The 25,829-nt window shown below is 35.3% G+C and overlaps 1 protein-coding gene across 3 annotated transcripts in view; it reads left to right on the top strand.

Moving 5' to 3' along the window:
• Positions 1 to 25,829, top strand: part of Rb1 (RB transcriptional corepressor 1) — a 131,929-nt gene that overhangs the window by 56,684 nt on the left and 49,416 nt on the right. For all 3 annotated transcript variants that reach the window (XM_070003196.1, XM_070003195.1, XM_070003199.1), the window contains 3 exons: positions 369 to 400; positions 483 to 559; positions 1,735 to 1,931. In XM_070003196.1, coding sequence (XP_069859297.1) covers positions 369 to 400; positions 483 to 559; positions 1,735 to 1,931 — 306 coding nt within the window. The remainder of the gene's footprint in view (positions 1 to 368; positions 401 to 482; positions 560 to 1,734; positions 1,932 to 25,829) is intronic.

Genomic DNA, 25,829 nt, shown 5'->3' with positions numbered 1-25,829 from the left:
AAAAAGAAGCCGGAAGTGGCACTGTGGCTCAAGTGGTAGAGCGCTAGCCTTGAGCTGAAGAGCTGAGGGACAGCGCCCAGGCCCAGAGTTCAGGCCCCATGACCGGACCCAAAATAAAAAAAAAAAAAAAAAAAAAAAAAAAATATATATATATATATATATATATATATATATATATATATATATATATATATATATATGACAACAGGGTTACTACTGGCACAAATATCTTTAAAAATTTTTATTGTTATTCTAAAGGTGATGTACAGAGGAGTTATAGTTATATAAGTCAGGTAAAGAGTACATTTTTTTTGGACAATGTCACTCACAAATAAGATTTTATTAAACTTTAAAAAAATTTGTTTCAGGAAGAAGAACGGCTATCCATTCAAAATTTTAGGTAATTTAAAAAAATTTTGTACAAACAAGTTCTTCTTTGTATAAAAGTAAATATTTTAAAGTCATTCTTTTTCTTCCTTTAGCAAACTCCTGAATGACAATATCTTTCATATGTCTTTATTGGCGTGTGCTCTTGAAGTTGTAATGGCTACATATAGCAGTAAGTTAAATTTTAGTAAATAAACATTTTAGTTTAAAGTTGAAAAAACCCTATGGTGTGTTGTGGTTATTTTTATTATTTTATTGTTTTGGTTTGGTTTGGTTTTGGTTGTCCTGAAGATATTTAAGAGGCTTAATATATTAATTTTTCCAGTCATTTTTGGGGGTATTATAGTAGTAGATTCTCATTGTGAACATATTGAACACATAAAAGATAGTTGTTGGAACTTAAGGATCTATGAGTTTGTAAAGTACCAAAAGAGCATTAAAGAGCAGCCAGTATTGAAAACACCAATATAAACTGTGCTTATGAGACCAACAGTTGAAATAGAATTCACCAGAGCCTGAATGCTTTCTTATTTGGTATATGATTTTATACCAACTAAGATGAAAATTTAATAATTTCTGATAAATACCTATTGAGAGAGAGAGAGAGAGAGAGAGAGAGAGAGAGAGAGAGAGAGAGAGAGAGAGAGAGAGAGTCAGTTCTGGGGCTTGAACTCAGGGCCTGTGTGCTGTCCTACTTCTGGCTTTTTGGAGGTTAATTGAAGATAAGAGTCTCAGGAATTTTCATGCCCAGGCTGGCTTCAAACTCCAGTCCTCAAGGATCTTAGCTATCCTAAATAGCTAGGGTTACAGGTGTGAGCCACTGGCACCAGGCATAAAAAATAATTTTAAGTACAGGTTATTTTGTAAATAATGTCACAGATGTTAAGTTTTACATGCAGAAACAAAAGGACAATAAAAGAGAAACTCTGAACATATTACAGAATCATTTTAAACACTAAACATTTTAAAGAGATGAAATTAGCAATATTTTAAAAAAATCTTTCCCTCTTTGCACCACAGATTAGTGAAAGTTAAATGAATATGCTAATGCATTTCTGATAAGATGTTAAATTTGTCTCTGAAAAAAGTTTGGAGTGTTTTAAACTTTTGCAAATTTGACATTAACTCTGAGCTCTTTTTCTTAGAAAAACATACATGTAAATATATATAAAATTAAGAAGCCTATTTCATTGAAGTCTGTATATTCTAGAATAAAATATTCTACTATAAATAAAGGTTGTTGAATCTTTCTGCTATATTTACCATCTTTTCTTTGTGAAAGCCTTCCAAATAAAAATATTTAGGCCTTAACATTTCACCTACACATATTTTTCTTTTATTTTTTAGGAAGTACATCTCAGAATCTTGATTCTGGAACAGATTTATCCTTCCCATGGATTCTGAATGTACTTGAATTAAAAGCCTTTGATTTTTACAAAGTGATTGAAAGTTTTATCAAAGCAGAAGCTAATTTGACAAGAGAAATGATTAAACATTTAGAACGATGTGAACATCGAATCATGGAATCTCTGGCATGGCTTTCGGTAAGTAACTAGCTAAAATAATTAAAGATACTTATTAGCATATAGCTAATAAATAATCTGCTAGTGAGAATTTTTGCCTTAAGAGCAAACATTCGATTTAATGAATAATGCATTATTCAGTGTGTAGACTAACAATTAAATGGGATATTAGAATAGACATTTATTAGTACTCCCCAGATCATCTGGTACAGTGATTTGAGAATAGCTTTCCTTAAGACATAGCATTTTAAAGTAAAGCAAAAGACTTTAAAGTGTTTAGGTAGTTTATTTCAAATACAGTTGTTATAATGTAAATATTTTTAAATTTCAACAAAATTAACAATTTGAGATTATGCTATTTTAGGTGATTAAAATTACACTTTCTAATCATTTAGTGGGATTCATTTTTGTTCCATTATTTAAGCTAACATAAAACTACATTATTGTCTATTATAGGCATTGTTTAAAACATGGTAAGGGCATAAATCTTGTTCTCTAGGCATTCTGTTCATAGCACATAGCTAGTGATAAGGCCTTTGACTTAAATGCAGCATTTCCTATATACCAATTGTAAATTACTACAATAATATTTGTGATTTTTTTGTTTATGATAGGGTGGTGTGAGACCGATAGGCCCCAGAATTGAAATTCTAAGTGTACTTTCCAGGAGATGAAACAATAGAGAACATCTATGTGATCATATATTATTAATGTTTGAATATATTACTTTTTTCATGCCAAAAACCTAGAGTAGTAGTGGGTAACTATGTGAAGATAACTCCTGCCTCACAAACAGAATGAACACTCTGTATTTTTCCCATGAAAACAATGGGCTTTATAGAGAAGGGATATGACATGCATATGTGTGTGTAATACAAACATACACACACATACAAAGTATTTATTTTAAATGATAGTTGAAAGTTTTCATAAATTAAGCCCATCTGTGCAACTAACTCTGAGGACAGTCTTTAGGTTCTATATCACAGTAGAAATTTCTCATTAACTTCATAGATTGATGGGTACATTGTCTAATATTGGTTAGGAAACATCAAATCAGTTACCATTGCCAATATTTTGGGGGGATGCTGGGAATTGAGCACATAGATCGGCAAGTCTCTACCACTGAACTAAATAATTCCCATTCTTGACTCCTATAATTCAACGAAATAATGAATATCATTGTAGTTTGAATGATCTGGGGAAACAGGTTCAGCATCTTTGCTTGACAGTCTTGAGAAACACAAATTCAGGGAGATTAGCAAACAGTTTGTAAGTGTATGATGTTGGGATGATCTATTGACATATCTAGTAAATACATTCTCTGGAAATTTGAGAATTCATCACACTTAAAGGTTGGGTTAAGTGGCTTCCAGGTATTTGGGCCTATTAACTCTATTAAGTTCATAATGGGGGCTGGGAAGGTCGCTCAGTGGTAGAGTGCTAGCTTGCATGCATAAGGCTCTGGGTTCAATTCTTCAGCACCACATAAGCAGAAAAAACTGGAAGTGGCGCTATGTCTTAAGTGATAGAGCACTAGCCTTAAGCTGAAGAGCTGAGAGACAGTGCCCAGGCTTTGTGTTCAGGCCCCATTACTGACCCAAAAAAAAAAAAAAAAAACTAGTTCATAATGCTAGTAGGTGAATAAGATGAGATTTATATATACTGGTTTCTGTAATTTGTAAATACCATGTTTTTTTCCAGTAAATCTTTACAGACATTATTAGGTGTTTATTCTCCAGTTTGTCTCTCTTCCCAGTAGTATTATTTACTTTTTATAATATCTCATTTACTACCTTTTGACCATTTTTCTCACTGAAGCCAGATCTTATGCAGATCTTATGCTAATTCCCCAGATAGATATGTTCTGCTTTTGTGTTCCCCTGGTGATGAGGGAAGAAGACCCTTCATGACATGACTCTATACAAAAAAAAAAATGGCCACTATACAACCTGCACAGCATATAGAAAACAATGGCCTGAAATTATTGACGGGAAAGAACAGGCATAAATGAAAAGACAGAGGAAAGCTCTCAGCCTGTGGAGGAAAGTCTCTGAGTAAGAATGGGAAAGACAGTGATGTCAGGATTCCAGTGGGAACTCGGTTTTCTGATAAGGGAAAGTAGAGATATCTGCAAATGAGGAATCCTTGGCCATTGAAGAAAATGGAAGAATCTTGCAAGGGAAAGAACCAGAGAATGTATGCCCAAATTCTGAGGACCCCCATCTCTGACTGAAACCTGAATCATTCCTGTACATAACTACTCTGAGTAGCTTAATGAAAGATAAAAGGTCTGAATTGTGACTGGAGTTGCTGCCCAGTAAATGGGAATGTACAGTTCAAGTAGCAATGACAGACAGGTGCCTGATAACATAGACACACAATCAATCAATCAATATTCAAGAAAAATAAAAGAATCCAGAATCTTCATGATATAAATGATGTCAAAATGTAATTATAAAATTACTTATCATACAGAAAAATCAAACACATTTTGAAAGCTTTAACTATTTGATGGCTCAAATGTTCTTTTTAAAAGCTTTGTGCTTTTTCTATGTCAGCAGTTCAGAGTTGGGATAAGTTTCCTTGGTGGTACTTGAAACTACTTCAGGGAATCTGTACATTACTGATAAGATGTAATTTAGCTTTTTGTAGTCTGCTGATATTTAAACAGATGATCTAAAGCTATTGACACCTTTGCATGAATTAAGGCAGTGGTAACAAACTGGCTAATAGTGTTGGATTCTTAATCACTGCACACTCAGTTTTTTAAAAAAAGTATCAGTTTCACTTAAGATATTTTTGTTGGAAAATACTGATTTGATTAAATTCTCCCTCCCTCTTTATTTTCTCTCTCTCTTTCCTCCCTTTCACCTTCCTTCTTCCCTTTTCCCTTCCCCTTCCCCATTCCCTCTCTCTGTCCTCCCTCCCTCCCTCCCTCCCACCTTTCCTCCTTCCCCCTTCCTCCCTCCCCTCCTTCCTTCCTTCCTTCCTTCCTTCTGTATTTTTAATCTTTAATTTTTTTACATCCCTGTGTACTAATTCTAAGGTCTAGTTCCTTTTATGTCTGTTTCTATTAACTGTAATTTGTTTTTCTTTTTCTTTTTTTTTTTTTTGGTACCCATACTGGAGTTGAATTCAAGGCCTCACATTGTTGCTTAGCTTTTTCTGCTCATGGCTGGCATTCTACTAACAGCTTTTTCTTCTTTCCTTCCTTATTTCTTGGTGCTAGTACTGAGGCTTGAGCTCAGGGCTGGGGCTCTGTCTCTGAATGGCTTTACTTAAAGCTAGTTCTCTATGACTTGAGTCACAGTTCCACTTCTGTCTTTTTGGTCATTAATTGGAGATTAGAACCTCATGAATTTTCCTGCCTGGACTGGCTTCAAACTGAGATCCACAGATCTCAGTCTCCTGAGTAGCTTGGATTACAGGCGTGAGCCACCAGTGCCTGGCAAATCTCCACTCTTGAATATATGTTTTTAAAACATTCAATTGTGAAACTGAAGGATATGTAAAGGTACATACCACAAAATTCTTAGTTGTCTTGAGGACAGTTGTTGGTTGAGTTGTGACTGAACTAGTTGGTGTTTTTATAAAAACACACATATTGTACTTATGAGATGGATACGCAATTATGTACATTTTCCTGAAAAATAAAACAAGCTTCAACAAAAACTTGACAATGAAAGTTACCAATGATAGACTATATCTTCAAGTGAAAACTAGAATTTTGGGAAGCCTTGTTCATCACTGTCACCTTAACGTCTTTCCAGTACTTGAAAAACTTTTCTGATAATATTAATGCTGATATCAATGAATATGATTTTTATATGTATATCTTTTAACATTTGAGAAATCTTCATAATTCAGGGAATTAATATTACAAATGATTAATGCATCGTTATACAGGTGTAAGAGATTCATTAAAAGTATGATAGACTAATTGTAAGTTCTTAGACTGAAAAGTTTCTGTTCACTGATACTGATTCAACAGTGCATCTAATCTTAAAGTACCACTTGTTGAATTTGATGTAGTGTCAAGGAAGAAAGACCAAAATTACCTAAAAAGTCTTTAGAAGTCTCTTTTTATCCCTCTAAGGGGGAAAGCGTACACTTTTTTCTGTATATTTCAAAACAACATACTGAAAGAAAGTAAATATAAAAGCAGATGTAAGACTTGAGATCTTTTGCTAAATCAGATAATAAAGGCATTAGAAAGATTACCATGCCACTCTTTTGTTGTCATTGTTTAGAATGTTTTTTAAAATCAAAATGCTAATTTATTTTAACCTATAATTGTTTAAAATAAATCACCTATTTTAATAAGATTTTGGTTTTAATTCAAATAAAGCAATACCAATATAGTAAACACACACACACACACACACACACACACACACACACACACACACACATACACACACACACACACACACACACACACACACACACACAGAGCCTTTTTGGATCCTCAGTAATTTAAGAATGTAAAAGGGATTTTGTTTTTTGTTTTTTGTCAGTAATGGGGCTTGAACTCTGGGCCTGAGTGTTGTCCCTTAGCTCTTCAGCTCAAGGCTAGTGCTCTGCCACTTGAGTCACAGCACTACTTCCTATTTTCTGCTGGTTTCTTGGAGATAAGAAGTAAGAATCTCAGGGACTTTCCTGCCGGGCTGGCTTTGAACCTTGATCCTCAGATCTCAGCCTTTTGAGTAGCTAGGATTACAGGCGTGAGCCACTAGCACCTGGCAGAATGTAATAGGTTTATAAGCTCTCTTTCTTGTTTAACTACCACTCAGGACAAGCAGGTTTGTTTCTGCCTGTCCTCAAGGAAATACTTTTCCCTGCCTTTTTGTTTACCACATTTTAAAGTTTCCTTTTGCTTTTTTCCTCTTTTCTTATACTAGGCTGTAATCATCCTTCCTTCCTTTTCACTCATTTTTTGTTCATTATCCATGCCATGTATTAGTCATGTTATAAGCCCTATGTATTATTACATATGCACACCTTTTGTTAGGTGGTTTAATGTATGACAAGCAATGAAAACAGGATCTGTCATCGTATTTTCAGATGTAGCAATGGCTTGTATAATGTATAGTAAAGGACAGAGATGCATCAATTTACCTAACTTTAAGTAGGTAGTAGTGTCATTCATTAAAATAAGATACCCACCATTCGATGACATTTTCTGGGAAAACAAATTCCATTTGATTATGTTGAGTATGAATTATAAGTAATTCTATTATAGTATGAAAAGAGAAGGCCACAGATAGAATCCTTAGACTCTCCAGCCTTTAAACAAAGCACAGGAAAAAGAATATTCTCTTTTACATAAGAAATAAAAGATGTTAGAGTCATTAAGAGAGAGCATTGTAAAGTCTGAGAGAGTAGAGTGCTTGCTGTTTCAGTCACTGTGGACATAACCTTGAGAGAACTGAAAAGTTCTAATAATAATGACAAAAGAAGACAATGAGAGCAGCAAGACTGCTAAATGAAATGGTGGGGACAGGATAAGATGCAAATTGTGATAAAGTGGAAACACTGATTATATATGACTTTCTTTAAAACAAAGTTTGCCTATGAAGGAAACTACTGATACAACAAAAGTAAAGACAGAGCTTGGGGAGTGGAAGGTAGGGGAATCAATAGGAATTAAATGGGAAAGAGATATTAGGAGTATTCTCTATCGGAAACAATATAGTGCACTAAAACAACGATTTTACTTAGGAGTTTGTAGGTCAGGCATTTAGGAAGAACTTGGCAGTTTATCTCTGACCATGTGGTGTCAGCAGATGTCTAGAGGTAGATGTGCCTCCGTGGTTCTTCTTTACTAGCACATCTCATACTTTGCTGCTTCTCCATGTACACTTGGCACTCCTTTCTTTCTCCCTCCCTCCTGCAAGCCACATTTTATCCTCCTGGCCTTCTTGTGGAGAAACTGCTTCTTGGTATTATTCAGATCTCCAACTGGCATTATTTTTCTTTTTAAGATTATGCTTGTATATGCTTTCAGTGAGGATTCTTTCAACTTTTTTTTTCCTTTTTTTATAATTTTTTTTATTGTGAAAATACTGTACAGAAGGTTTACAATTACATGGGCAAGATAATGAGTACATTTCTTTTTTTTTTTCTTTTTTTTTTTTTTAAATTTTTTTTGTTGTAAAGATACTATACAGAGGGTTACAGTTACATGAGTGAGGTAATGAGTACACTTCCTCTTGAACATTGTTACCCCCTCCATTGTTTTCCCCCTACCATCCCCTCCCTCCCTCCCTTCCCCAAGGTTCTTTTTTTTTTTTTTTTTTTGATTGTGATTAAGTGATTACTTAATTTCCGGAAATTCACAGTATTGTGGAATAATGATGCTCATTTAAAGTCACAAGTTCATTCTAACTTTCCTGGAGCAAATTGTCTATCACAGTCTGTAATATATAACGGTGCTCATATGTTATATGTGATCAGCAGCATGGGGATATTTAGTAGTGGTTCAACCAGATGAGTGGGAGTTAAGTCCTGTTAGTTTTGTCATATCACCTAACATTTTGGATTCATCATCCACTTATCAGGGAGACCATGTACTGTTTGTCTCTTCGTTCTTGGCTTACCTCGCTCAACATGATTCCTTCTAGCTCCATCCATTTCCCTGCAAATGCCATTATTTTGTCATTTCTAATGGCTGCATAATATTCCATTGTGTATAGATACCACAATTTTTGGATCCATTCATCTGTGGTGGGGCATCTAGGTTGTTTCCATATCCTAGCTGTTGCGAACAGTGCTGCAATAAACATGGAGGTGCATGTGTCCTTGTATATTGGTTCCTGTTGTTCAGGGTAGATGCCTAGAAGTGGTATGACTGGGTCCTAAGGGAGGTCAATCTTTAGCTTTCTAAGGACCCTCCAGACTGCTTTCCAAAGTGGTTGTATGAGTGTACATTCCCACCAGCAGTGTAATAGCGTTCCTCGTTCTCCACATCCCCTCCAGCATTTGTCGTTGGCTGATTTGTGGATGTGGGACATTCTGACTGGGGTAAGGTGGTATCTCAGGGTTGTCTTTATTTGCATTTCCTTCACCACCAGGGATGATGAACATTTCCTCATGTGTTTCTTTGCCATTTTTATTTCTTCATTTGAAAAGTCCCTCTTTAGTTATGAGTACATTTCTTATCAAGCATTGTAGCCTCCTCCTTTGTTTCCCCTTCCCATCCCTTCCCATCCTCCTCTTGCCCCCCCACCCAACCTTCCTCCTCACCCCCTCCCCCTCTTTCAACTTTTATATATCTAGAAGGGATTGAAAGATACTTGGCTGAGTATAGAATTTTAAATTCAGTTTTTTTCTTTCAGTGATTTAAAAACATAACTTCTGTTTTCTGGTATGCATTGTTCCTGACGTAATCTGCCTTGTATTTGTTTTTCTATGTGTAGTAGGAACATGCTTTCAGGCTGCTTCCAAGATTTTCTCACTTAAAATTGCCATTTTAAGCAATTTGGTTATGATCTGCCTTGATGTGCCCTTCATGTTTCTTTTGTTTGGAATTCTGCTTAGATACACGAACTTACTGATAGCACATTTGGAAATTTGGGTCATTATTTAAGATTTTTTTTGGCTCCCCCTAGCTTTTCATTGTGCATGTTAGTCACATAAATATTAGATTTCTTGACATCCTTCAGCTTATTGATGTTGGTTTTTGTTTTTTTAAAATCAAGGTTCCTTTTCTATATTTTGCTTTGGAGGATTTATAAAATTAACATCTTCAAGTTCATTGATTTCCCTGCCCCTTTGGAAATATCTAATATGCTATTCATTGCATCTACTATATTTTTTTCAGGAGATAAATATTTATTCCATTATATTTTTAATCTTTAATTTTTTACATCCCTGTGTACTAATTCTAACGTCTAGTTCCTTTTATGTCTATTTCTATTAACTGCTATTTGTTTTTCTTTTTTCTTTCTTTCTTTCTTTATTTGGTACCCATACTGGAGTTGAATTCAAGGCCTCACATTGTTGCTCAGCTTTTTCTGCTCATGGCTGACATCCTACTAACAGCTTTTTAAAGTTAAGTGGAGATAAAAGTCTCTTAAGATTGTTGGTTGGGCTGGCTTCAAACCTCAATTCTCAGATCTGAACTTCCTTAGTAGCTTGGATTATAGGTGAGAGAAACTGGAAGCTGGCTACTATTTTTTCTTTTAAAAATTTGTATTTTTGTTGGACATGCAGGCTCATACCTGTAATCCCAGCTACTCTAAGAGAAATGAACATGATTTCAGTACAAGGCCAGCTAGGGTAAAGGCTATTACCCTATGTGAAAAATAACCTAAAGCAAAGAGTGCTGGAAGTATTTAAGTGGTAGAGGGCATGTTTAAAGCAAGTGCAACCCCTGAGTTCGGACTTCAGTACTACCAAAATAAGAGAAATCAACGCACATGTCTGCTTGCTATATATTGTGAATTTTACCTTACTGGGTCCTAGCTGTTTTCATAGTTCTTTTAATATTCTTTGATTGTATTTTGGGATACAGTTAAGTTATTAACAACTACTTGATCTTTTCCATGTTTCATTTTTTCCCCTGTTTTTAGACAAAAAGCAGTCTACATAACTAATTTCTCCCCACTGCCCAGGCAGTGTCCTTCTGAGTTTTCTACATCAAATATAGATAACAGCCTTTTTTACTTTAGCTAGTAGAAATCAGAATTCTTTCGTGCTCCAGGCCTGGGATGGTTCTACTCTTTGGGGTGGTTTTTTTCCTCCAATTGTTTAGTTCCCTTGTTTATTGCCAAAGTGACTCTCTACTTAACATCCTTGTTTTTTCATATCTGTTACTTTGGAATTAATGGTATCCAGTTGTGTTTCTTCTTCTTATGTCATTGCCTGGAAACTGTTTCAGTAAACTGTGGCAACAGTGAGGCTCACCATTGGTTTTCCATCTCTCAGAGATCTCAGATTGCCTGTTCAGTGCCTGAAAACTGTTGTTTCATTTAGGTCTCATTTATGTCTTTTAATACTGTGGTTGTTATAAACAAATCTGGTCCCTGTTCCTTTATTAGGGCTGACAGGATCAATAAGCATAAGAGTTTGTAATGGATAAAGTACTTACAAATATGAAATACATGCACTTAAAAGAATTTTTAGAGGATATTTCTGACTTCCTACAGTAAATACACTAAAGTACTAGTTATTATTTCTTCTAAATTTTAGTAAGTATCAAAACTGAATTCCATTTAAATGTCAAATGTAGTTGACTTATTGGATTCTGTTATTCCATTTTTCTTTGGAATATTAGCAGATTTCTTCATGAAATTACATTAGTTTGATCAGCATATTTTACATAAGAAAATATTGACGATTACTTTCCAATTGTTTTTCAATTATATTTTTCCAAATTTTAAAGGAAGGAAAATACATCAGTACATTGATAATGGCTAGCTCCTATTTTTGGAGTTCTTATTTGGTGACAAACTTATAAGTAGTTTTTTTTCTCTAGTATTCTTTTGAAATGTCAAACTTGACAGGAAGTGAACACAAAAGGGAGAAAAGCCTGTTGCGTGGAGAAAGCCAAAAAAGGATATCTGTTGTCTGTTTGAATAGTGGGTCATTAACCTCTGGTGCACTTTGCACAAAGGTTTTAGTATTTACCATGAGACACATTTTTTAAGTTTCTCTTTATAAAAAACTATGTGTCAGGAAGGCAAATGAATTATAAAATAATGGTTAAGTCACAGTTAACCACTAAAGACAGTGAAACAATAGAAGTCATAAAGTAACACAACAATCATGCTAATTTATTTTAAAAATCAGAATTTAGAAGTTTTATTATGTCTGAAGTTAAGGCTTTACTTTTTCTCACCCCAACCCAATTTATTCCTAATGTCATGTTCCTAACTTGTACAGTCAACTAATAGATTCTTAGTTGACTTAGAAGACTTGACTTCACTATTCAAAACTGAAATTATTTTATTCAAAATACTGGTTTACACCCAATATCTCCATTTTTCTATTACTTAAAAACTTTCTAGGCTTGAATATCAAGCAGTCTCTCCATCTTGTTTTCTATAATTTAAAATAGACTTTGATGCTAATTATTTATTTAAATTCAGAGCTTGAGCTCAGAGTCTCACAACTCAGAGCTTTCTTTTCACTGTTAGGGTTCTACTACTTGGGGTACCCCTCCATTTGGTAGTTAATTGGAGATGAATTTTTTTGACAGGGCTGGCTATTAACTGTGATCCTCTAGATCTTAGTAGCTTAAGTAGCCAGGATTAAAGACAGGAATCCAGTACCTGGAATTTCTATAATTATTTTTTTAGAATTTTATTATTAAATGGTTGTATGAAGAGGTGATCATTCCTTAAGTCAGTTATGAATGCAATGTATCTTTTCAGTGTCACCTCTTCCATCATTCTTCCTATCCCTACCCTCGACTTACGTAGTTCAATTCTTTTCATAATGTACATTGACTGTAATGACTGCATTTGTTCACCCTTCCTCACTCTGTTCCTGTGCCTCTGACCCATTGCCCCCTCCCAAAACATGTTTTTGTTTCCTGGTATTCATTTTGATAAAGAGTTCATTAGTAAGCCGGGCGCCGGTGGCTCATGCCTGTAATCCTAGCTATTCAGGAAGCTGAGATCTGAGGATCGAGGTTCAAAGCCAGCCCAGGCAGGAAAAGCTGTGAAACTCTTAACTCCAATAAACCACCAGAAAACCAGAAGTGGCACTGTAGCTCAAGTGGTAGAGCACTAGTCTTGAGCTTGAAGAGCTGAGGGACAGTGCTCAAACCCAGAGTTCAAGCCCGATGACCAACAACAACAACAAAAAAGAGTTCATTAGTTGCTCAGGGTAGTTGACCTTTGGACTTCTCCACTAAGTTCTATATGATTTTTAAAAATATTTTACCATGCCTCTCAGATTTAATTATTTTAAAAATCCGTTTTAATTTATATTTCCATAGACCACCTTCTTATATCATCGCCTTCTGCCTGCTCTGGTCTCCCACCTTTTATGCTACTGTCTGCCTTTTTTGTTTGTTTGGTTTTTTGCCTACTTAGTTTTCCTAAATGCTATTCCTGGTATGTTCCTGTTCAGGGACCTACAGTATCCTCCACTGCCTTCCAGGAAACCTAACATCTTTGCTATGACTGTGATAATGTAGCCCTGTCTTGTTATCACAGATCTATTAATTCCTCACTGCCATCTCTGGTTCAAACCACTTTATCCAATGAGAGCTGGCATGCATATTATGGGACATGGAATCAGAAGACGTGATTTTAGGTCTTAGCGCTTCCATGTACAAGTTAATGTGTGTTAGTTTCTTCCTTGTAAATAGAAACATTTGCATCTTTTCTCCTGTTGATGATGCTGAGGATGAAACTAGGAACTTATACATGCTTAGGTCTACCATGCTTCAGGTTCATAAATTGAGATATACCAAATGACTAAGGTCCTTTAGAATTGTATATGTTGTTCTTACAAAGCCATTTAATGCTCAGAATTTCTTGTTATTACTGAATTAGAATCCATATTCCTTTGGATTGATTTAAGATTTATAAAATATTCAAGAAAATAATATATATATTTTTTTGCGGGGGGGGTTCCGGTCATGGGGCCTGAACTCTGGGCCTGGGAGCTGTCCCTCAGCTCTTCAGCTCAAGGCTAGCGCTCTACCACTTGAGCCACAGCACCACTTCCGGCTTTTTTCTTTTTGCTTATGTAGTGCTGAGGAAGCGAACCCAGGGCCTCATGCATGAAAGTCAAGCACTCTACCACTGGGCTGCCTTCCCAGGCCCACATAACATTTTTTGAAGGAAATCTTTTTTTGTTTTGTCAGTACTAGAGATTTGAACTCAGGGCCCCCTTCTCTCATTGATACCACTGTAACATTTATTTTGGCATATGGAATATTATAAAACAGGGAAAATATCAAGGAATAAATTCCAAATAGAATTCTAATATTCATAAGAGAATTAAGATGCATAGATACACAGTAAATGTCAAAAGAAAATAGGATAGTAACTCAGTTCATGTGAATAATTATTTTACTAAGTATTCACTGAAATATATATAGAAATGATTGCTTTAGAAAAGATTCAAGAATATTGATGGAGTGTTAAGAGTACCTGCCTAGCAAGCACTGAGCCCCTGAGTTCAAAATCCCTTACTAAGAAAAGATCCAAGAATATATAAGCTCAATTTAGTAAAATAACTTTCTTCTTAGTTACTCAGGATCAAAGTAAGGCATTAAATGTATTATTTTTGTTGACTCTACACGTTATGTAAAACACAGACAGTGCAAGTCTTCTTTTGTATTTAGTTTTCTGTAAGCACAAGTTCTTAAGCTAAGTCTGTTTGCAGTTGAAACAAAATCTTTGTCTAAACATTTTCTCAAGCAAATTCTAGTACTTGGTTGGGTCTTTTTTTAGACCCTAAGTCTATTCTTTTCTCTATGGATTTGCCCCCTCTTTAATCTTGGAAATTGCAGTTCACTACACCGTCCACACTGTACCTACTTCTTTGTGCCTTGCACAAAGAAGTAAAAAAATTCAGGTTGAAAAATTTTTTTAGTAACTCAGGAATGCCTTTAACTAGCCTATAGAAACTTTATTTAGAAAGCAATGCTTTAAACCAGCTCAGCTCTCCCTTACTTCTTTGGATTGTTTCCTTATACAAATTAGCACTAGACTTACAGTGTAGGAATAAGAACAGGCAATGTCCATTATGTGTGTGTGTGTGTGTGTTGTGTGTGTGTGTGTGTGTATGTGTGTGTGTGTGTGTGTGTGTGTGTGTGTAAACTGAATTAGGAACCTTGAGGAGATAGGTGGAGATGGTAAAGATGAAGGGATAATAAAAGAGATGACTCATCAAGTTCTTGTACACAAAAATTGACATGTTAAACTGAAACCTCTTTACACAACTGTTTTTATAAAAAGGAAAAATTGCCAATGTTTTTATATGTGTAGAGGCACTATAAAAGGTGTTTACATTTGCTAACCCCTTTACATTTTCCAACTTTATGAACAGAAGCTTTCATTATCACAGAAGAAACATGCACAGAGAAATGGAGACATCTTATTTTGTCCATAAAACTAGTTGGTGGTAGAGTCAGCATTTTCACTCAGGCTCTGGGTCCAGACTGTACTTTATGCTGCTTCTTGGTGTGTATTAGTTAACTGTTTGAAATTTGGGCTGTCAGAATTAGTTTCTTTGTTTTTTATCTGTGCCTGCCTTTTTCCTTGTATGTGTTACTGTGTTGTGGCAGGAGTCTGAGCTTTGGATCACAGGTCTTATTTGTCTGGAAGGATAAACACTGCTCTCTCTGTTTAATAGATAAAGAAACCTAAGGTTCAGAGATATGTGACTTGCTTTGGTGTAGTTCTGAGCATGTATGTCTCACTATCTCAGTCTTTATTATTTGTAAAATGGAGAAAATAATGCTGATCTTTTAGAGTTGTGAGGAATAAATGAGCATATATAAGAATGATAATAAGAAACATTTCAGTTGTTACTTCATTGCCTTTTCCATGCAGTGATTTCTTAAGAGCAGAGAACCAAGAACGTAGGTTCGGTATTAGGTTTGTTTGTCCTGCCTTTCCTGCTTGCCCCATATATCCTATCACCTTCTCAAAGTGGGAAGAATTTAGGGGAAAAAAGTTGTCAATGAACTCTGGTATTGTTAAGTGTAGGAGGGTTGCTGTTACACATCTGTTGGAATTCGTTATATTGATTGAGTTATGATTCATGTCAGTAATTAATCCTGACAGTGCTATTCCCTACTCAAGTACAAACAAAAAGGAGGAATAGCTCCTATGCTTAACCTGTGGGAATTGAAGCACACGTCCTCTTAGAGGGGCCAATACAGGTACTGATCTTAAAGGCTTCCTGAATACAGTCTTAAGAGTTTTCATTTTAAACTTGTTATCTCTTCTGGAGTTGTGAAGATAGAATTCTGCATATGCAAAAAACAAAGGAATACCTTATGAGGTATCTGTCCTAATGTGTATAGCTTAGTAAAAAGCTGTTTTGTATATATACTGAAAAGCATAGCCAGGGACTTGATAATATACTAGTCAAGCACTACAACTATTGAGTTATAACGTCAGCCCTTGATTTTCTTTTTTCTACATAGTCTTGAATGTCCATGAATTTAAGATCTTCCTGCCTCAGTCTTCCAAGTGCTAGGATTACAGGAATGAGCCAACACAGTTTGTTTCTTTGTTATATTTTAATGATAGTAAGAAATACTGAAACTTAGCAAGAATAATAAAAATATTTTGTGTGCTGGTCCTGAGCTTGAGCTCAGCAAGTGGGCACTGTCCCTTAGTTTTTTTGCTCAAGGTTAGCTCTCTACCACTTAAGCCTCAGCTCCATTTCTGGCTGTCCTTAGGGTACATGTGCATGTGTGTTTAATTGTAGATAAGTGTCTCATGGACTTTCCTGCCCAGGCTGCCTTTGAACTGCAACCTTTAGATTTCAGCCTTCTGAGTAGCTAGGATTACAGGCATGACATACTGATGCTTGACAATAAAAATGTTTTTGAAAATCCAACCTCTTACATTATCTTTCTTACTACTGAGAATATTGAATGCCAGGCACCTGGGGCTCACACCTACAATACTAGCTTACTCAGGAACCCGAGATCTGAAAATTGAAGATTTAAGCTAGATCAGGCAATCAAATAGACTCTTTAGTTAAACTAGCAAAAAGTTGAATTTAGAGGCTCAAGTAGTAGCACCAGCCATGAGTGAAAAGCCAAATTATAGCTCAATGCCCAATATTGGATATTTTTGGTACTAAATATTTTTTTTATACCAGTGCTGGGACTTGAGCTCAGCCTTGATCTAACTTAGATTTCTGTTTTCAGTCATGTCTCTGGTCTAGCATTTTACTGGTTAACTGGAATTGTAGTTTCACAGACTTTTTTTGCTCAGGGTTGTTTTCAAACCTCAATCTTTGACATCTTAGTTTTTTGAGTAGCTAGGATTCTAGGTGTTAGCTCTCAGTTCCCAGCTAGAATTATGTACTTTTAGGTCACTAGCTAACTTATTAAAACTCCCTTATATTGAAATAGACTCTCTTGAAAAAAAGAACTTTTCACAGTTAAATTCCAGTGAAAAATGGCTGGCCTATAGATGATAGAAGCTAGTAAAGATTGTCATGTTAATGTAAAAAATTATATCCTTGACCTCTGTAATTACTTTTGTATGAACAGCTCTATAATCTCTTGCAGAGTAACTATATATATCCTTTTTTAAAATAAACACATCAGTAGCTTATACTGAATTACGTGTTTTTTAAAGTATTTTGATCTGATGAAGAAGTTTTGAGACCACAATATAAAATATTATGAAATCAATTATTTTGGCCATTAATAAAAAGTATGATGCATGAGCCAGTTTACTGTTGGTTCTTTACTAGTGTTTTTTATTTAAATAAACTGCTGCTTCTGTTTATCAGACTTTATCTAGAAAATATTTTCCTCTGAAGAACCTAAATTCAGAGTGAATACTTTTTTTTTCTGCCAGAATTGAGGCTTGAACTCACATTCTTGTTGTTGTTGTTGTTGTTGATCATGGAACTTGAACTTTGGTTGGGACTGGACACTATCCCTCAGCAACTCAGCTCAAGGCTAGGGCTCTACCACTTGAGCCACAGCACCACTTCCGGATTTCTGTTGGTTTATTGGAGATATGAGTCTCATAGAAGGGGCTGGGAAGGTCCTCAGTGGTAGAGCGCTTGCCTTGCATGCCTGAGGCCCTGGGTTCGATTCTTCAGCACCCCACAAGCAAAAAGAAAAAAGCCGGGAGTTGCGCTGTGGCTCAAGTGGTAGAGCGCTAGCCTTGAGCTGAAGAGTTGAGGGACAGCTCCCAGGCCCAGAGTTTAGGCCCCATGACCGGACCAAAAAAAAAAAAAGAGTCTCACAGACTTTCCCAAGCTGGCTTTGAACTGCGATTCTCAGGTCTTAGCCTCCTGAGTAGCTAGGATTACAGGTGTGAGCTACTGGCACCCAGCTGAATCCACATTCTTCTTCTTTTGTTTTGTTTTGTTTTGTTTTAGATTATATCATATATTTACTTTAAAAAAAATTTAAATTTGTTATTGTAAAGATACTGTACAGAGGGGTTACAGTTACATGAGTACATTTCCTATTGAGCATTGTTACCCCTGAACTCACATTCTTTTTTTATAATTTGATAATATTTTTATTATATTATCTTTAAGTAGTTGTACAAAGAAGTTCCCATTCTACAAAAGAATATATAAACACAAGGTGTCTGACAACATTGTCTTCACCCATAGCTCCTAACCCATCCCTTCTCTCACTTTCCTTTTTTTTTAATTGAGATTAGGTGATTACATAAATTTCACAGTATTATGGAATAGTGATACTTAAAGTCACAAACACATTTTAACCTTCCCAAGGCAAATTGTCATTATCATGGTTTATAAAGTTTGTGAATCCTATGAGCTTTAACAGTACAGTTATTTCTTCCATATCAGGTAATATGTACATTTCCTTCTTTTTGCTTAGTGTAAGCTGTTCCCTTTTTCCCTTTCATTCCTCCCTTCCCATCTTTGTCTTTGTGTTGCTTATCAGCTCACATTCTTGATAGGCTTGCTTGCTCCTCTGCTTGAGCCACTCCTCTAACTTGTATTTTTGCTGGTTGTTTTGGATATGGAGTTTTACGGACTTTTTTTTCATTGGCTGGCTTCAACCTGCAATCCTTCAGATTTCAGCCTCCTGAGTAGCTAGAATGACAAGTATGAGCCATCTATGCCTTGCCAATATGGATATCTTATACTTCTGTAATTATTTCTTTATTTTTAAAACAGAATTGTATATGAATCATAGGTCTTTATGTCCTATTAGAATATGAGCTAACAATAACATAAAATAAGCACAGTTAAGTTGGAATATGAGCTAACAATAACATAAAATAAGCACAGTTAAGTTGGAGATTATATTGTTCATAAAATACTTACATTTTGATGAAAGCCCCTTTTGTTATTACTTAGCTGGAGTAAAAGGATTTTTTTTTTTTTGGTTGGTTGTGGGGCTTGAACTCTGGGTCTGGGTGCTGTCCCTGAGCTCTTCAGCTTAAGGCTAGCACTCTACCACTTGAGCCACAGTACCACTTCCAGTTTTCCAGTGGTTTATTGGAGATAAGAGTCTCACATACTTTCCTGCCCGGGCTGGCTTTGAACTGTGATCCTCAGATCTCAGCCTCCTGAGTAGCTAGGATTACAGGTGTGAGCCACTGACACCCGACTATTAAAAGCATTTTTAAATGGTATGACTTTTCTTGTTTTTCTTAGACGATGCTATTACTTCCTTTCTCCCTGTACCCAACAATTTTTCTGGTTCAAATTTTTTTTTGGATCAAACTGCTTTTCACATACATTTACACCCTTTATCTCCAAAAAACCTGCAGAAATGACAAATTCTCCCTTTCCCTTACACACACACACACACACACACACACACACACAAACACACACACACACACAAACACACACACACTCGATACTCAGCAGGGCTTAAGACTATGAAGTGGGGAAGGATGGAAGAAAGTGGAGATGTTGATTATTTTTTGAGAATAAAATGCTGGTGAGAGGGCTGGGAAGGTGGCTCAGTGGTAGTGTGTTTGCCTTACATGCATGAGGCCCTGGGTTTGATTCCTCAGCACCACATAAGAGAAAAAGCCAGAAGTGGCGCTGTGGCTCAAGTGATAGAGTGCTAGCCTTGAGCTGAAGAGCTGAGGGACATTGCCCAGGCCCAGAATTCAGGTACCACAACTGTCAAAAAATAAAAAATACTAGTGAGAGTTGGCTGGAGGTGTATTTCAAGTGAACTTCAAACCCAGTACTCCAGTACTGCCAAAAAGTAAGTGAGCATCTATTGATGGATGTAACAAAAAAATTCTGATAAAAATTAGTCTTAGCCTCCAAACTTCATGTAACAAATGCAGAATGGGATGTTACTGCTAATTATTCTGATCAAAATCTGGAGATAACAATCAGGAGGATCACAGTTTGCAGCCAGTTTGGGCAAAAAGTAAGGCCCACTTCAGCTAAGTGCAGAGTTTGGGCTGAAGCTCCTTACTATTGGCACACAGTACAAAGGGTACAAATGTAGACACTTTTCATCTTACAGTGATGTTATGGCCCAATTACCCCTTTGATTTCAGGTTGAAAATACAACAAGAAAAAATATTTTAAAACTTTAATCTACTGAATAGCATAGCAACTCAACACTGTAACTGAACAGTGCATCTTGTTTGCCTTTGTGGTCACGTGACTATGACTCACTGTGGCTACCCAGAATGGAAACAAGTCCTATTACTAGAAAAGATTAAAAAGTTACAGTTTGAAGTATGGTTTCTATGGAATAATGTTTATGCTTTCAAATCACCATTAATGGAACCATAAATCAGGGAGCTATGTCTGGCCCTACCTCATCCTAAGTTTTATGTGTATATAAATACCTAGGACTGGAGTTTCCTGATGGTGCCAAAGAAAAAAAAGTAGAAACTGATAAATTCAGACTTCTGTAACAGATTTGGACAATACAACAAACTATTGTATTGTTTGGTTGGATAATATTGTCCCTTACTTGGATATTTTGGAGCATGACAGTTCAGTATTTCTCTCTTCATTCCACAAGAAGGATTTGGGAAAATGGAGGTGAGAAAAAAATATAACAGGAAGCTTCCTCAATGATAGAGCACCTGCCTAACAAAGCCCTGCGTTCAGATCCCAGTACTGCCAAAATAAAAGAGCAGAAGTTTTCCAAAGTGAGATGGAAAGCTCACTTGCTGTGCCATCCATGAATGAACATGTTTTGGTAAAAATTCATGATTAACATAATACAAAAGTTTTCGAACCAAATAAGTTAGGAATAAGATCCAAATTAGCATTCTTGTCAGGAATACTAGATATTTGATAACAAAAGTTCTGAGCTACACTGTCAAACTGAGGTCAAACATAATTTTCAGACAAAAAAATAATTTATTGCTTGACTGTTATAGCTGAAATGAAATTCCTTTAGAATACAGTTTAACAAAATGAAAAAGGGACAGCGCCCAAGCTCAGAGTTCAGGCTCCAATAATGACAAAAAAAAAAAAGAAAAGAAAAGAAAAGAAAGAAAAAGGGATTGAAAAAAGGAGAAATCATGTTCTTAAAAAAGAAAAAAGAAGCTGTCAGAGCAATGCAAATATTTTTAAGAAGAAGGGAGTTTAGGTTTCACCTAATCCAAAAATCCTTAGTTGAAGATAGAGTTCAACATGGTACATAAAGGATTTAACTAAGGTCATACTAGCCCTAGCAAAACCGTGATTAGAACTCCTGTCCCTTTGTTAATATGTTTAGGATACATTGTATGGATTTATGAAAAGGTCATAATTCACTAAAAAAATCACAAAAAAGTTCAAAATGTGTTTGGGGGAAGATAGGATAAGGAAAAGTAATGTAAGTGATGACTTTGATCAAGTACAATGTTCAATATATGGATATACCACAATGAAACTCCTCACTTTGTTCATTCATGTGTGCTAATACAATAATTTTTAATATACATTTATTCAACAAATAATTATTAATAATGTTATATACAAGGCAGTAATACAAATTAAGATTTGGATTTTTTTTCTTTCTTTACCTTCCTTGGCTTTAGCCAAGAGCACATGTGGTTCACAGGGCTACCACCTGTTTTTGTAAATAAAGTTTTATTGGAACACAGCCACTTTATTGATTAGAGCTTCTTGTGCACTGCAGTTCAGAATTAAATTGCACAAAATTGTATAGCCCGCAGGCCTAAAGCATTTCCTCTCTGATTCTTGAGGACAAAGTTTGTTTTTTACTGATACAGGTACATAAATACTCTTCCCAAAATAAATATTCAGAAAAGTATCATATTCTTCAGCATTCCTTGAACCTCATCTGCACCCATGCCTTGTTATTTAGTTTATTTTTGTAAAAATAAACAGGTAAACATGGTTCCTTTTTCTCCTTGCCTTTCCATACATGAAGGTACTCTTACTCTTTGCTTTTATTTGCTTAATACTTCTTTCTGGAAATAATTCATATCACAATGACCAGAGTAATTTCTCCTTATTTTTAACTTCTTAGTAGTACTACATTTTTTATATGTGATGTGTGTAGTGTTATTTATTTCACCAGCTGTTGATGCTTGAGAATCTAGTTTCAAATATAGTATAATCTTAACACTGCACTAACCTTATACAAATATACTTTCTCTCTTTCTTCCTTCTTTCTTTCAATTGTATGTATGTGTGTGTATGCATGTATGTGTGTATGTGTGTATGTATGTATGTATGTTGGTCTTTGCATGTGCTTCTCCTTGGCCACTATTAAATATTGAAGAACTATGTTAGTTACAGTTAACAGGTGCTAATAATTATTTTTTAATGAGATAGGTAAGTCAAAATAATTGAGTTTTACCCAGTTTCCACGTCAACTTCTTACATGACTTTTGTACAAGTTACTTAGACTTTTAGTTTCTGGGTTTCCTCTTAACTATTTCAGAACTGCCTTGAAACCATTTTAGTCCTGAATTTTGAATTTTCCAAAAGCCATTTTAATAGGAAGGTAATTCACACTAAGGCTATTAGATTAGCTCATCTGTAAGTATGGAATACATATTTGCTACTCCTACATTCAATTAAACTTTATTTATAAAAACCAGGGTGATGGAGGTAGCTCAATGGTATAAAGCATGTGGTTAGCATAAGCAAAAGCCCTGGGTTCAATCCTCATGTCTACGTTATTATTGTTTATTCACTTGGTTGAGTTTGAATATTTATTTATTTATTTTTATTTATTTATTTTTTTGGTAGGTCATGGGGCTTGACCTCGGGGTTTGGGCGCTATCCCTCAGCTCTTCAGCTCAAGGCGAGTGCTCTACCACTTGAGCCACAGTGCCACTTCTGGTTTTCTAGTGGTTTACTGGAGATAAGAGTCTTACAGACTTTCCTGCCCGGGCTGGCTTTGAACCATGATCCTCAGATCTAAGCCTACTGAGTAGCTAGGATTACAGGCATGAGCCACTAGTGCCCCCTGAATATTTATTGTTTAATTATGCCTACTTTGGGGTCATATTTCCTAAATTGTGTTTTTATTACTACTTTTCAGATGCAGGAGATAATTTTATACTCTTTTAAAAGGTTAACAAAGTAAATCTTGGAAAGGGAGAAGGATTTATTTTGCAGAGAATAGAGAAGTTGCCTGAAGTTAATTTCTTGATCTTTTTTAAAAAAATCTTCCATTGCTTTGTTTAATTTATACACTCTATTCTTTTATAAAACTGTTAGCTGGGGATGGCTCATACCTGTAATCCTAGCTACTCAGGAAGCCTACATCTGAGGAGTCTGATTCAGAGCCAGCCCAGCCAGCAAAGTCCATATGACTTATCTCTAGTTAACCACCAGAAAACCAGAAGTAGAACTGTGGCTTAAAGTGGTAGGTAGATCACTAACTGAGCAAAAGAGCTTAGGGACAGTGCCCAGATCCTGAGTTCAAGCCCCCATGATGAACATAAACAAACAAACAAAAAAATCCCTGTCAGGTATTAGGGAATATGAGATAAAATACTAAAATACTCTGAATAATTGTGTGTGTGTGTGTGTGTGTGTGTGTGTGTGTGTGTGTGTGTGTGTGTGTGTGTGTGTGTGTGTGTGTGTGTGTGTGTGTACATGTGTGTGTGTGTGTGTGTGTGTGTGTGTGTGTGTGTGTGTGTGTGTGTGTGTGTGTGTGTGTGTGTGTACATGATACATGCATGCCAGTACTGGGGCTTGAACTCAGGGACAAGACACTGTCCCTTGGTTGTTTGCCCAAGGCTGATCCTCTATCACTTGAGCTACAGCTCCATTCTGGCTTTTTGGTGGTTAATTGGAGATAGTAGTCTCACAGACTTTCCTGCTTAGACTGGCTTCAAACCACGATCCACAGATCTTAGCTTCCTCAGTAGCTAGGATTACAGATGTGCACAACCAGCTCCTGATGAGAATTCATAATTTTAATAGTAGGTACTTGTTGATGTCATGTTACCAATTAAACTATATTGTTGACCATTAAATAATTGATTGATTTAAATATGTTCTATTACCATAAATTTATTAGTCTTTTGAATTTGGAATTTATCTTTTAGACATCATGTTTTAAATGGGTAGTTCAGTTTTCTTGGCCACACTTTTTAAGAAGTTTATTGTAGCATTACTTTGGAATTTCATCTACGTCTTAGTGCTGTTACTAAAATAATTTATATGCAAAAATGTCATTTGTAATTAAAAACAAAATCTTTATTTGTGACATGTAGAGTTGGATTGACCTTGAAATAGAATGTTGGGAAATAATAAAGATTCTTTAGGCAATAGTAACAATATAGCAACAAAAGACAAAACTAATTGTATTTCTTTAGATGAATAGTAGCTACCTACCATTTATAAGTGTTTCTCAGTTTGGCAGGTGAGCTTTTCTCCATTCTTGATTTTATATCCTCAATTGAACAGCTAATTTCTTGAAATAACAGTATGTGTAATCAGGATTTTAATTAAAATTGACTTCCAATATTTTGAATGTAAATAAGATTGGCTGATTGCTATATGAAAAAGTACTTTCCTCATTTTCTTTACTTTTTTGTGTCTATAGTATGTACATACTTTGTACATAGTTAATTAGTTGGTATTTTTCTCAGGAAAGATATAAGTTCAGAATGAGTTCCTAGAATTCTGTAAAGATATGAAAAAATTATTGATTTTACTCTGTTTGAAGGAAGGTAACATGGAAACACGAGTTGAATAGTTAACGATTTTATGAAGATATTGAAATCAATGACATAAGAACTGGAGATGTGCTTAAGAGGTAAAGTGTTAGCCTTGAGCAAAAAAGCCAAGCTAGCACAGGAGGCCTTGAGTTCAAGCCTCATGCCAGCATACAATAAAATAAAATAAAATAAAATGTTATAGAAAGTAAATTATCTTAAAAGAAAAAAAAGAAAAAAAAGGAGAAAACCCAGAAATAAAGAATGGCACAGTACTTTGGGGGAATGACTAAAATTTGGTACTATCATTTCAAGGTAAGAAAAAGTAAGTAAAAGCTTCAGTATTCTAAGATTAATATAGATTTCCTGAGTAAAGCTGAAAGAAAAACCCTTGCAATATATGATTAACTTTAAGTGCAACTCAAGCCAAGGAAGATAGTTTTAGTTGTGTTCTGGAACTCTTTCTGTCCATATAGGTAAGATTTGCTAAGTAATTGAAGTTCTAGATGAAAAAACTAGTATTACCTGTAATGGTATTCATGAAGAAATCATAAATGTTGATTCATACATCCTACCATTCACAAGAGGGCAAGAAAAATTTCTGTGGTGAGCTGAGTACTAACAACTGTGTAGTGACTATTTGGTAGAATTTTAAAGTAATATTCATGCTTTTGTGATCTACCTTAAGTTTTATTTGCTTGTCTTTAGGCAAGGAGAGTTCTGAGAAATCTCAAACTCTGATAAATCTCAAAGTTAACAGAACTCTGGCCACTTTCCTCCAAATCAGTGCCATTTAACGCAGCAATCATGTTTGAGAGGTCTAAATTTATTTATTTTTCTGAAGTATGATATGACATATAGGAACTTGTAGTCAATTGAAGAAAACATATTTACAGTTTATATATAAATGTCTCTTAGACCAGGCTTAAATTTCTTTGTTATTGTTTGTTTTTCTTTAAGGGTTTATTTTACTTTAGGCTTACCTAAAGGAAAGTATGGATCTCTATTATCTTATTTATCTGATCTGGCAAAAGACTATGATTTTTATCTGTAATCATTGCATTCCAAACTCAGAATAGCAAAACTCAAATTTAAAAGTACCATTTCAGTTATAGTCAAGACTTGAAATAAAGTGGTAAAAACTGGATAA

Source organism: Dipodomys merriami, unplaced genomic scaffold, assembly GCF_024711535.1.
Source record: "Dipodomys merriami isolate MVZ:Mamm:240054 unplaced genomic scaffold, mDipMer1.0.p SCAF_6, whole genome shotgun sequence".
In the NCBI taxonomy this organism is placed as follows: Eukaryota; Metazoa; Chordata; class Mammalia; order Rodentia; family Heteromyidae; genus Dipodomys; species Dipodomys merriami.
Note: the sequence above shows the minus strand (reverse complement) of the source record. Positions and strands in the feature narration are given on the sequence as shown.